General features: G+C 45.4%; 1 protein-coding gene across 3 annotated transcripts in view; it reads right to left on the reverse strand.

Moving 5' to 3' along the window:
* Positions 1-14,212, reverse strand: part of HUWE1 (HECT, UBA and WWE domain containing E3 ubiquitin protein ligase 1) — a gene marked incomplete at its 5' end in the record, with an annotated part of 39,578 nt that extends 25,366 nt beyond the window's left edge. For all 3 annotated transcript variants that reach the window (XM_056538555.1, XM_056538556.1, XM_056538554.1), the window contains 9 exon segments: positions 5,807-6,350; positions 7,621-7,723; positions 9,782-10,070; positions 10,164-10,381; positions 10,460-10,593; positions 11,661-11,910; positions 12,576-12,854; positions 13,865-13,910; positions 14,058-14,212. In XM_056538555.1, coding sequence (XP_056394530.1) covers positions 5,807-6,350; positions 7,621-7,723; positions 9,782-10,070; positions 10,164-10,381; positions 10,460-10,593; positions 11,661-11,910; positions 12,576-12,854; positions 13,865-13,910; positions 14,058-14,212 — 2,018 coding nt within the window.
* Between the last annotated feature and the right edge of the window lie 176 nt (positions 14,213-14,388).

A 14,388-nucleotide genomic window follows, 5' to 3' on the forward strand; every position in this document is an offset into this window, starting at 1 on the left:
ATGTATAATAATGGATGAAATGGCCGGTACAGAGGAGCCATTCAGGGCTCTGCGGGGGAGATTTAAAAATGAACTGAGTAGCAGCGGGGGCATTTAATAGAAAAACTTTTCATTCATAGCGCTGCAGGGGTATACGTACATAGAAACGCTGGGGGGGATGGGCGACGGGGCAGACACATAGCATTATCAGCCCCCCAGCACATCTACAGGGTGGGCCATTTTTATGGATAGACCTTAAAATGGGAATGGTTGGTGATATTTACTTCCTTTTTGTGGCACATTAGTATATGTGAGGGGGGAAACTTTTCAAGATGGGTGGTGACCATGGTGGCCATTTTGAAGTCGGCCATTTTGAAGTCGGCCATTTTGAAGTCGGCCATTTTTAATCCAACTTTTGTTTTTCAATAGCAAGAGGGTCATGTGACACATCAAACTTATTGGGAATTTAACAAGAAAAACAATGATGTGCTTGGTTTTAATGTAACTTTATTCTTTCATGAGTTATTTACAAGTTTCTGAACACTTATAAAATATGTTCAGTGTGCTGCCCATTGTGTTGGATTGTCAATGCAACCCTCTTCTCTATATACTGCTATATACTACTATATACACCGGAGGAGAAATGCTACCACAGGCTTCCAGTATCCGTATACACTGCTATATACTACTATATACACCGCAGGAGAAATGCTAGCACAGGCTTCCAGTATCCGTATACACTGCTATATACTACTATATACACCGCAGGAGAAATGCTAGCACAGGCTTCCAGTATCCGTATACACTGCTATATACTACTATATACACCGCGTGAGAAATGCTAGTACAGGCTTCCAGTATCCATAGTTTCAGGTCCTGCACATCTCGTATCTTCACAGCATAGACAATTGCCTTCAGATGACCCCAAAGATAAAAGTCTAAGGGGGTCAGATCGGGAGACCTTGGGGGCCAATCAACTGGCCTACGACGACCAATCCACTTAATGTGTTTCCCTCTTTATGCACTGAAGCTGCACGTTCCCTGAGTTTTTCCAGCAAGATGGTGACCACCACATTATGGGTGTCAGGTCCGAGCATTCCTAGATGAACAGTTTCCTGGAAAGTGGATTGGTCATCGTAGGCCAGTTGATTGGCCCCCAAGGTCTCCCGATCTGACCCCCTTAGACTTTTATCTTTGGGGTCATCTGAAGGCAATTGTCTATGCTGTGAAGATACAAGACGTGCAGCACATGAAACTACGGATACTGGAAGCCTGTGCTAGCATTTCTCCTGCGGTGTATATAGTAGTATATAGCAGTGTATACGGATACTGGAAGCCTGTGCTAGCATTTCTCCTGCGGTGTATATAGTAGTATATAGCAGTGTATACGGATACTGGAAGCCTGTGCTAGCATTTCTCCTGCGGTGTATATAGTAGTATATAGCAGTATATAGAGAAGAGGGTTGCATTGACAATCCAACACAATGGGCAGCACATTGAACACATTTTATAAGTGGTCAGAAACTTGTAAATAACTCATGAAAGAATAAAGTTACATTAAAACCAAGCACATCATTGTTTTTCTTGATATTCCCAATAAGTGATGTGTCACATGACCCTCTTCCTATTGAAAAAACAAAAGTTCGATTCAAAATGGCCACCACGGTGACCACCCATCTTTAAAAGTTTCCCCCCCCCCCCTCACATATACTAATGTGCCACAAACAGGAAGTTCATATCACCAACCATTCCCATTTTATTAAGGTGTATCCATATAAATGGCCCACCCTGTATATACATATGCTGCCGCAGCGCTAAGAGAGGTATTTCTATCAGCAGCATCGGGCCGGCCGATGCTTCTGCTAGAATGCTTTTCACATATAGAACTGCAGTGGCATATGTATATAGATGCGCTGCGAGGGTACATTATAGATGCGCTGCGGGGGGCACATTATACATGCGCTGAGGGGGAGGGGAATTTATTAATGCGCCGGCGGGGGTATGTATGTATAAATGCGCCGGCGGGGGTCATGTCTTTATTAATGCGCTGCAGGGGGCATATTATAAATGCGCTGGGTGGGATAGATATATAGGCTATATGTCTGTCCTGTCCTGCCCTGCCCCCCCCTTTCAGCGCTATATATCTTGCTACTCAATGTTAATTTTAAAATCTCCCCCGGAGAGCCCTGAATGGCTCCTTGGTACCGGACACACAGGGCTCTCCGCAGATTGATTCAAAAATGAAAGTTAAAACCCACTATACATCGCAGGGTTGCGGACCATGCCGCCCGCTCCCCTGCTTAACTTCAGATCGCATCGGGTCTCAGAAGTGAAACCCGGTGCGATCATTACCTCAGCCCCTGTACTACAACCCCCATCATGGAACAGACTCTGTTCCATGATGGGGGTTGTAGTACAAACACGAATTTAGCCGTCCCAGCTGTCTGCAGACTCCCGCAGCCAGTGAATTTCTACTCCCATCATGTAAACAAGTCTGTTCCATGATGGAGTAGTAGTCCCTCAGCACTGCAGGAGTCTGCTGATGTCACCTCTACTGAGCATGCTCAGAAGTAATAACGGATATTGTAAACCAGGTGCAAACGGATGACATTAAGGCTCATCCGTTTGCCATAGACTTCAATGTTAAAAATAACGGCCGTTAATTTACCAGTTTCTTGTGACAGAAAAAAAAAATAAGTGCGTGTTACGTTAATTCTTCCGTCACAACTGACGTTAGTCATGACGGACTATAATGGGTCATGACGGATAATCAAAAAATCCCATAGACTTTAATGGGATTTTCTAACGGACGTTTATAACAGATCTTTTAACGGATTCATTTTATAGTGTGAAAGGGGCCTTCACTATAATAAAGGCAAGTAGAAAAATAAGTGCAAGGCAACACAGGATCCTTAAAGGGGTACTTCGCCTCTAGACATCTTATCCCCTATCCAAAGGATAGAGGATAAGATGTCAGATCGCCGCGGTCCCGCTGCTGGGGACCCCCGGGATTGCCGCTGCGGCACCCCGCTGTCATTACTGCACAGATCGAGTTCGCTCTGCACGTAATGACGGGCGATACAGGGGACGGAGCAGCGTGACGTCATGGCTCCGCCCCTCGTGACATCACGGCCCACCCCCTTCATACAAGTCTATGGCAGTAGCGTGACAACCGCCACGCCCCTTCCCATAGACTCGTATTGAGGGGGCGGGAAGTGACGTCACGAGGGGCGGTGCCGTGACGCAACGATGCTCCGGCGCCTGTACTGCCCGTCATTACGTGCAGAGCGAACTCGCTCTGTGCAGTAATGACAGCGGCGTGCCGCAGCGGCAATCCCGGGGGTCCCCAGCAGTGGGACCACGGCGATCTGACATCTTATCATAAGCTGTCTAGGGGGCGGAGTACCCCTTTAATACTAGGTGAACACATCTCTTGTAAAACTGATCAGAATGATGCTTCAGTCACATGAGACCTTGGAATACATGCTTGAACACCAATAAAATTATCTGAAATGCGTTTACAGGGAATCTGTCATCACTTTCAAGCTGCCCGAACCATAAGTCATAGGGTGGTCTCTGCCTACTCAAGGGAGACAAGCTACTGCCTTCTCTGAGAGTTAAAGAAGTAGTGCAGCGAAAAATAACAAGATCGAGGGGGGTGCGACCACTGGGACCCCCAGAGATCTTCTGAATGGAGCCCCAGCAGTCTGCCGGAAGCGGACGTTCTTCTCCGCGCTCCAGGCCTGCCCCGAACTAGTGACGTTGCCTTGACGACGACACACAGGGACGTTCATGCGTGTCCCTGTGCGTTGTCGTCAAGGCAACATCACTAGTCCAGGGCAGGCCCGGAGAAGAGGGCCTCACCGGTGAAAATGGACAGCCCGGAATGACTAACTCTCTCCATTGGACTGTCCCTGCCACATAGATGGCTCGGACCAGCTCACTCTTCCTTCCCACCGAGGGGTGGTGGGTAGAAAACTAAAGGGGGGGGGGGGGGGGGTCTGGATGATGACGAAGGCCGCAGTGGTCTTCAACCTGCGGACCTCCAGAGGTTTCAAAACTACAACTCCCAGCATGCCCGGACAGCCCATGGCTGTCCGGGCATGCTGGGAGTTGTAGTTTTGCTAGATCTGGAGGTCCGCAGGTTGAAGACCACTGAGAAGGGATTGACAGGCAGAGAGTTAACTCGAGTATAAGCCGATGGGGGCCTTTTCAGCAAAAAAAAATCATGCTAAAAAACTTGGCTTATACAATACCCTATCCCTGGAATAGGTGATAAATTCTTTTTCACTACAGAACTCCTTTAATAGACATAGCAGAGGGTCTCCGCACTCAGATCTTGCATTTCCATCTTTTTAACATTTTCTTTGGTCAAACACCTCACGGTATTGAGAATCAGGATTTCCACAGTAGAAACATCTGGCATGTAAATTCTGCCATGTGCACAGGGTAGCAGAATCCCAGTGAAATCAATGGGCCTCTGCTGCAGTGTCCGCCATGTGAAGATAGCCTTACAGTGTATGACCTGGACTCCCAACCCCCTTTCACTCACTGACTGTCAGAGCTTTAAATGGACACTGAAAATGAGAGCTCAAGTCTGATTTCCAAGTTCTAACACTCACGTCAGGAGATAAAACTTATTCCCTTGACTTCAAGTGTCCACAACTGCAAGGAAATAAACCACTTAGGGGGGAGATTTATCAAAACCTGTCCAGAGGAAAGTTGCTGAGTTGCCCATAGCAACCAATCAGATCGCAAAACGAAAGAAGGGATTTGATTGGTTGCTATGGGCAACTTTTCCTCTGGGCAGGTTTTGATAAATCTCCCCATTAGGGCCCATTCACACTAGATAATTTCTGTAGGAGTTTCTGCTTGCAGCAGACTCCCATTGATCTCAATGGGAGTCTGCTGCTCAAGTGCACACTTGACGTTCCATAGTGGATCTGCCAACATGGAATTGGATTCTGCTGGACGGTTGAACATATTCAATCTTGTGGCGGAATCCGCCAGGAAGTCCACGACAACGCTGTAATAAATGGGGTGGCACTTATTTACCATAAAATGGGTTGTTACATTTTGTTACTTCCGCTTTGCTGGGCATCTCCTGCCTGTTTGCAGTGGCCCGAGGTGGTCGGAAAGCTGAAAGAAGCCGAAGCAGGGAAGTTACACAATTTGCGTAACTCCTACTGACTTTAAATGTGAATTATGAAAAACTGTGTAGCCCCGCAAGCTACCCTGGTTACATAACTCCCGGAGTTACCTTAACAGTAGTCTGCGGGGCTATGCCGTTCATGCAACAGCCAAGTCACTGGGAGTTAAATTGCATTAGCTTATCCGAGCACTGTCAGTCCCTGCAAACAGGCCAAAAGAGCTAGAAAAGCAGTTAACAAGAAACCAGGTGGGGCAACCCCTTTAAAGGAGTACTCCAGGACTGGAAAACTTATCCCCAAACCTAAGGATAGGTGATAAGTTTCACGTTGCGGGTCAACCCTGTATCTCTCAAACCCCCCCCCCCAACGCGATCTCCCATACGGTGCCCCAGCAGTCTGCGGGAAGGGGGTTTGTTGGCAGACACACACCCTCAATACAACTCTATGGGAGAGCTGGAGCGCTGCCTTTGGCAATCTCTGGCACTGCCATAGCATTGTATGAGGGGGCGTGTCTGCTGCCGCTTCGTGCGGTGATCGACACGCTACCTGGCCGGACAGCCGGGGCCCACAGGGGAGATCATGGGGGTCCCAGCCATCTAAAAGTATGTATCTAAAGAATGTAAACAGCAATGATTAAACCTTTTCATAAAAAAAGGTTATCTACAGTGATACAATACCTTGGCTAACTGAATAAGAGTGTCCAACACATGCCTGCACACCACAGGGGCAGCTTGTGGGTGAATGTGAACAGTAGAGCCGCAAGCTGCATGCTTTTCTGTGTGCTTGCGTCCTAATGATCTCTGGATTTGGAATATGTTTGTTCGGCAGCCAAGAGCGGCGTCCATTGAAACAGAGAGCCAGGACAACTGGTTGGAGTTTTTGGATTCCATCTTGTGCAGCAGCTCCAAGGGACGACCATCATGGCTGGAAGAACAAGCCTTGGCTGATCCCCTTTTATCACTTCCTCCAATAGAAGTCTTGGGGCTCTCTATACAGAGTTCACTTTCACTGCTCCGTTGCAAAATGGACAAAAGGCTTTTGATAACCCAGTTGCGGGTCTGCGCATGGTAACAAAGATTCCGCAAGACCCTGTGCAGGCGGCTGGTGTTTAGTTTTGGCTCATCGACAAACAGCAGAACCAGCAAACAAGAGAGCGCTTCATGATCCAGTAACAATCGTCCTCGCAGCCTTAGTAAGCTGTCCACATTACTGCCTGCAGGCCTGGGGAAGTACAAGAAATAAACAGAAGTCAGCACAGGAGCTGTATACGTTAGGAAATAGGAGAACTATACTTATATGCAAGTTCACACTATAAAAATCTTCATTCATATTTTCCAGGGAAAAAATAAAAAAGTGTAGATTTTTCTGGAGATACTATGGCTATTTTTGCAATAGTTATTTTCCTCTGCATGTGAACATGACTTGCAAGAATAAAGGTTCACCAGACTGTAGCCGCTTTGCAGAATATATTACAGTGATCCCTCAACTTACAATGGCCTCAACATACAATAGTTTCAACATACAATGGTCTTTTCTGGACCATTGTAAGTTGAAACCAGACTCAACATACAATGCTACGGACAGACCAGATCTGCGAAAGGTGTCAATCAGAATGGGCATTCACTGGTAAAACTCCTGTATTACTGAAGTGTATGCACTGACTGGTGTCTGGTAGTGCCCCCTACAGTACAGGGAGGTATTACATGTTCTGTACTCTTTACCTGTACCAGGGTTAGCTGCTCCTCTGGACACCAGGTGAGGGTGGCTCCATGTTACTTTTTTAGGACACTGTGTGAACTGTACAGGACCCCGAAAAAGCTCCTGTCCTCTACATAGACCAGTGCTTCCCAGCCAGGGTGCCCCCAGCTGTTGCAAAACTACAACTCCCAGCATGCCCGGACAGCCTTTGGCTGTCCGGGCATGCTGGGAGTTGTAGTTTTGCAACAGCTGGAGGCTTCTTCTTGGGAAACACTGACAGACAGTGATTTACAGCTCCCAGCAGATCTTTCTTACTTTTATATATAAGGACTTGCTTTATCTATATTAGTTATCTACTTATTTTTCTTTAATTCTCACTTTTTCCTATTTTTGGATGACATTTTGGTGCCTTTAGAACCAATTACCAGGTTTCCATAGAGTTCTGGTCTCAACATACAATGGTCGCCCCAGAACCAATTAATATTTTAACTTGAGGGACCACTGTATTACTGAAAGTTAAAACATCGGAGAGGGTCTCGGCAGGTGGCTCCAGTGTGCAGAAGCGAGCATTATTCCCAGGAGACTGGCTCCAATATGGTCTTTGGAGCTCATCTCCTACACTGAGCAGGGTAGCGAAGCGCACTACTGTGTACTTCACCTTGTTATATAACTAACACTTAGAGGGGATCTCAGTACTGCGATGGCCAACTGTTTTTAACCAATTAATAAATTAAAATGACAGCAACACTTTAAAGACTTTCAGAAAGAACCTACATTTTTATTTCCCCCATACCTTGTGTGCGTGCTGCTGCTTCCCATCTGGAAAGTGCTTCCTCTTTGCACTGCCAAGCGCGTGTACTGTACACCCCTGTTTCCACTCAAGCGGCTTGTAAATGCTGAAAAACGACAGGACATATTAGTAAAACTCAAAAACTGTTTTGCTTCAAAAGACCTCAAAAGCTTAAAAAAGGTTAAATACACTAGATTACTAGATTGCTTTAAAACCTAACATTTCTGCAGCAAATGTTTCTGCCATAGATGTGCTAAGAGTCTGCGATGCCATGAATCAGCACGAGAATAAGTCCCGTTGTCATTTAAAGGGAATCTATCAGCTCCAGATCATACTCAAGCTCAAAGTTACATAGTTCATAAGGATGAAAAAAAGACCAGTGTCCATCAAGTTCAGCTTACATCTCAATTGTGTCCCTACTGTGTTGATCCAGAGGAAGGCAAAAATTCCTTATGAGGCAGATTTCTATTGCCCCATACTAAGGGGGAAAATTCCTTCCTGAATCCGAAGTGGCATCAGATCAAAGTTCTGTCCTAATAAATCTAGATTCCATAACCTGTAATGTTACTAGGCTGAGTAAACACTTCGGAATTTGCGGATGGACAAAATCAGTCCGGAGATTCCAAATGCAGCTGCTGCTGACTCAATCAGTCGACACAAGGACCACACAGACATTGCCCTCCCCATAGACTGCAACGAAATCTGCCAAGGGTGTTGATTCTGCCTCGAAAACTCCACAGCGTATGTACTGTGCAGCAGAATCTCATAGCCAGCATCAGAATTTCCATGTGGTATTTCAAAACTGAATTCCGGTCGGAAATTCCGCAGTGTGAATCAGACCTTACTGTCCAAGTCTCAAAATGCTGAGATGCAGCATGCCACCCCATCCTTACCTGCCTTGACTAATTCACATGCACAGCTCAGTGCTGAAAGACCATTCCTGTACATCTAGCAATCAATGCACATGGGGTGGAGGAGGGAGGAAATGAGTTTGTTCACGTGTCCTTGATACTTTTGCTCTGAGCATAATCTAGCACTGACAAATTTCCCTATATTAGGGCCCACCATTAGATTTACATGCAGACTCTGCAGAAACAAGTCATATGCTACATATTACCAAAAACAATGCAATTCACATACACTGGATGTGGACTGTCATTAGCATAAAAGTGGGTTTTAATACAGAATCCCTGCCAAAATCAGCGTCAATTTATTATATGTAAAGGGGAGAATGGCTTTCATATAATTTCCACAGTTTGTTCCATAACTACATTATAGACCAGTGGTCTCCAACCAGTGGACCTCCAGATGTTGCAAAACTACAACTCCCAGCATGCCTGGACAGCAGTTGGCTGTCCAGGCATGCTGGGAGTTGTAGTTTTGCAACATCTGGAGGTCCACAGGTTGAAGACCACTGTTATAGACTATATCAGGCACCTCTACCTGTTGTGAGAAGGGGAAGGTAGTCCTGTAATCCTTGGTCTGCAAGCCAAGGTGGCAAAGCCATGTTTAGGAATAGAACATGTATCAAGGTTTGGACCTTGGTTGCTTTTGGAGGACTCGACAGTTCCTACTGGGACAAGGTCTCAATCTGATTAAGGTTCCGTTTGTTTCTCGGGGGGGGGGGGGGGGGGGGGGGGGGGGGGATGTGGTGTGAGTGTGGTTATTTGTCTGCTCGAGGTGGGACTAATTTCTCTCTGGGGGTCATCCAGTGCTGGCCTACTCCTCTGTTTGGCATAATTTTTACTACACGACTTTATTACGATTGCTCCTTCTTTTATGTCATAAGGGTTGTTGATGAGCCTGTTATTCCTTATGTTTCTGTATTTCCCTGCCTGGTTTGGGCTGGTGTGGCTGCCCAGAGTTTTGTTCTGTTTGATTTTGTTTACGTGTGAATATTAATAAAATCAAAATAAATACTTTAAAAAAAAAAGGAATAAAACATGTATGGAGAGGTGGCTGTGCATGAATATAGATCCATCTCCATTTAGCCTCCTCCTCAACAAAGCTATAGCACTAGCCTTCCAACAGGAGACTCATTCCCCCAACAGTTTCTGTAGATCAGCCATATATCTATCTAAAAGGGAAAAGCCCTAAAAAGTGCTGCTGGAGCATTGTTCTGGTCAATGTTACTGGCAAAATATATATTAAGAAGAAAGTAAACCTGGGCTTCTGAGGATGGCAGAGAGTGCGGATGTGCTGCTGTGCCCAAACAGTCTTTCATGCATGAGCTGCCTCTGCCGTGCCTCCTGTTCCCTCCGCAGAGCTTGTGCCTCAGCTGCTATGTCTGGAGGCATCACTGCCAGAACACTGTCTTCCATGTCCTCTAGAACACTACGACGCAGATCAGATGGCAGAGTCTGGATGAAAGTCACTGGATCCATTGGTGTATCAGACGTGGTGCTCTGTGACAATTCTCTCCTCTGCTGTTCTGCTCTCTGCTGGGCTAAAACCTTTCAATAGAGAAATAGTTAACATTACAAAAGTAAAAGTAAAAACTAGAAAGAAAAAAAAAAATTTTTTTTTTTTTTTTTTTACAAACAAACCTCTTCCTGTATAGCAGGTGGTAAAGCAGCTAGGAATTCCGGGCTGACTTCAGTCACACCAGCACTACCTACAACCGGGGGAGGAATAACAGGGGCAGTAGTCGGAGGAGCCCGAGCAGGAGGCCTGATGCCAAGTTGGTTCTGTAGCACTTCTCTGCGAATATCTTCTGGAAGGGCAGCCAGAAAGGATGGATCGACTCCTTCAGGTAAGTTTATACCTACAAAGACAAATCAAACATTAAGTTTTATTTCTGTGAGTAAATGCGAGTGTATATACATAAAATCTGCCAACTCACCTGCTAGTGGATCCTCCTCTTCACTACTTGTGGATGGCAAAGGTTCTTCCAGAATACCACTAGAATCTGTTGCTAACAAGGCTACACTGGGGTCTCTAGTGGAAGGCATTTCAGCAGAGGATGCCGGTGGAGAACTGAAAAGTGCAGGCAAGAGATATGCAAGATTAAAACATGGAAAAATTCTAAATATTTCTAATAGCTTTTACATATAATTTGGCTAACACTACTAAAGCATGGGGATCATGCACACTAGAGCTGAATATTTAAAGTCAAGGACAAAATCATGAAGCCACCTTAAGAGGTTTTTCTGGGGGAAAATAATTTATGGCCTATGCACAAAATGTATCAAATTCCATGCGACCATTTAATAAATTTAGTACCACACAAAATATTCATTTTTTTTGCCCAGTGTCAGCAGCATAATACCCATGGTCTCCTGTGTTCCCCAATGAAGCGACCGAGAAATAAAGGCGTATAAAAAATATTCACATACTATGATAAATTCCCCCCAATGTACAGAGCTGAACCTTTTGGCTCCATACATTGCTTATATCTAAGTGTCACAGCTGAGCTGAACAGCCGATTGGTGAAGGTGCCGGTAGCCAGAACTTGGATGATTAGCTATTGATTGCCTATTCTGTGGATAGGCCATTAATTATTTTTTAAACCGGTTTAAAGGGGTACTCCAGTGGAATTTTTTTTTTATTATTTTAAATCAACTGGTGCCAGAAAGTTAAACAGATTTGTAAATTATTTCATTAAAAAAATCTTAATCCTTCCAGTACGTATTAGCAGCCTTAGCCAATCATAGCTCATCTCACACTGAACTGCTCTAGGCTGTGTGTAGCAGTATGAGGGAGGAAGTTCTCCCCTGTATGTCTTCAGATGATGTCACGCCCCTTCCCTGTCTGTGAATCTGACAGACTGAGCAAAAAATACAGAGCAAAATCAAGGTAAAAAAAATTTAATTAAAATAAAGGCAGGGGGTGGTTTATCATGATGGGGGCAGTAAACTGGGAGGATTATAAAATGTAACAAGATTATGACAGGTAGTCTAAGTAAAATCATCATACTTATGTTTTTATTTTGTAAAAGTATGAAACTTTGGTTGCCTAAAATTATACTGATGTAAATATACTGCATTCTCTAACACTCAAAATCAAAGTTAGACAAATTCACTCCTCAAAGTCAACCCCCATACCTGTCATCACCAAGCTGAGATACAACTTGCCCCTCATTTGCAGCTGAAGGTTCCACAGGCTGCTGGCCAACCGCAATACTTGTTGTGACCACAAGAGGCTGTTCTGGATTTACAACACCAGATTGCTCTCCAACTCCTTCCTCCAGTGGCCCAGATGCAAGGCTACTAGTATCCATAGGAGACCCCTCCAACTGACTGCTAACAGCAGTAAGAGCATCAGAATCTTCTGCTCGCTCCGGAGAAAGAGAAGCTAGAGGTAAATGCAAAAAAATGTGTATAGTATCGTTAATGTGAAACATGTTATATGGTCTACTAAGACTTCAAGCTGTATAACCATCATTAAAGGGGTACTCCGCTCCCTAGACATATTATCCCCTATCCAAAGGGGACCCTGCGATCTCTGCTGCAGCACCACAGTCATTAGGTGCATGGAGCAAACTTTGCTCCGTGCCTGATGACTAGTGATGCGGCGCTGACGTCACCACCACACCTCCTCCCACAGACTTGCATTGAGGCTGCATGGCCATGAAATCACGAGGGGCATGGCCATGACATCACGAGGGGCGTGGCCATGACATCACGAGGGGCCTGACCATGACATCACGAGGGGGCGTGACCATGACATCACGAGGGAGCTTGACCACGACATCACGAGGGGGCGTGGCCACGACATCACGAGGGGGCGTGGCCACGACATCGCGAAGGGGCGTGGCCATTACATCACGAGCCACCAGTGCAGCAGCCGGGATTCTAAACGAACACAGGGTGCGGCAGGGAGATCGAGGGGTGTACCAGCAGTGGGCCTCCGCAAACAGATATCTTATCCCCTATCCTTTGGATAGGGGATAAGATGTCAAGGGGCAGAGTACCCTTTAAGGTAAAATAAGTGATATACTATACAAGGTATATACTAACTGATGGTTGGTGCTGGTGATAGCTCCATTTGAGTAGCATCCCCCTCTGCACTGGGTCTCCCTGGTCCAGACTCCTCTTGATCAGCCGGCATTAGTAGCTGACCAGTGTCCTCCGTCCCAGGCTCGGTGTGCAAGCTTTGAGGGAGTTCTGCCAGGGAAGCCTCCGGAGGATGAGCACGCAAAGTGGGATCTAAAGGAACAAGCTCTGGACTTGTAGGGGTTCCTTCAGCAGAAGATGGAGCTGTAGGGAAGTTCTCTGGACGACCACTGCCATCTTGATCTTTAGCAGCAATAAGGAGCCAAAAAAATTATTACAAACCGTTTTACATTTATGGAAAAAAAAAATCATAATTAAACATTAAAGGAGACAGACCCTTATCCCTTATCCGCAGGGGGTCCGAACGCTGGGATCCCCCACAATCTCCTGTACGGGGCCCAGTCTCTGCCGTGGCTCTCCCTTGCTGGAGGAGTGTCAGCTGACACACCCCCTCCATGTATCTCTATGGGAGAGGCGGAGATGCAGCATTCGTGCATCCCTGCCGCTCCCATAGAGCTGTATGGAGGGGAGTGTTGCCTACCTCAGTAAGGTCGACGAAACGCGCATTAGCCGCGCAGAGCCGAGGTAATGCCAGGTCCCTGTAAGGGAGATCGAAATCAGACACTTATCCCCTATCCTTTGGATAGAGGATAAGTGTCTATGGGTGCAATACTCATTTAAGATTAAGTTAATATAATATACTACAGATCAACAAACAAGTAAAAAAAAAAAAAAAAAAAATCACTATACTTCTGCCTATACTATACAATGAACAGTGCAAAACATCTAATATTACACTTAAAGTATTAAATTCATAACAGTGTTGGCATCTCTGACATGTATGAAAAATGCCACACCATTAGGAAGGCAGTAAGCTGTATAGTTATCACCAAAATAGGGGCTAAAATCTCAGCCCCTTACAACAATACAACTTACTACCTCACCCTGAAGAGGGCAGAGGTCACTCACAAATACACTGAAAACTAATCATATGATTTACGCCTTATAGTTCCTATGCACAAAAAAAGAAATAAAACATTAAAACAGAATACTCAATATGGATTCACTCTCAGGAAATGCTGCCGACAACAGATGCCGCAGGAAAGACAGTAAACTGTATAGTTATCTCCCAGATCGGGTGTGACCCCAAAACTATACAATCTACTACCTCACCCTGAAGCACAAAGTAATCTTTTTTTCATGTGTGCCTGTAAAAATAAAAGCATAAAAACAGAGCTAAGCTGAAGAAATACCTGCAAGGCTCAGCTCAAAGGACGCGTTCCTCTTGGAGTTTGCAGCCTAACATAATTGAAAAAACAAACCCAAAGTCAGATCGAGGTGGTTTAATTTTTTGGGCGAACATATTGCTCCAAGTCACTGTCAAATTTATTGTGCAAGGGTGGGGGGGGGGGGGGGGAAATAAGTGATTGAAGAAAGATTGGAGACCTGAGGATTTTGATCCTTTGGATCCTTCTCTTCCTTGCCCTTCTCTGCCATTTTGGCCTCCTCTTCTGCCAGCTGTTTTCGCCTCTTTTCTCGCCGCTCCTCTAATTCCTCATCCCGCAAAGCTTCAAGATGGTTGATTATAGGAACTTTAACCACTGTTTAAAGAAAAGCAAAATCAGATAATTCTGAAAATTCTTAGCTAGAAAAATTTTAGTGCCACAAAGATATATTAAGAGGTTGTCTGCCATAGACAGACAGACACCTGATCATAGGCTCTCAGGAGAGGAAAACATGAGGCACTCCTTTCTATTAGAACAGAGAGCAGCTACAA

The sequence above is a fragment of the Hyla sarda genome, chromosome 9 (genome assembly GCF_029499605.1).
Source record: "Hyla sarda isolate aHylSar1 chromosome 9, aHylSar1.hap1, whole genome shotgun sequence".
In the NCBI taxonomy this organism is placed as follows: domain Eukaryota; kingdom Metazoa; phylum Chordata; class Amphibia; order Anura; family Hylidae; genus Hyla; species Hyla sarda.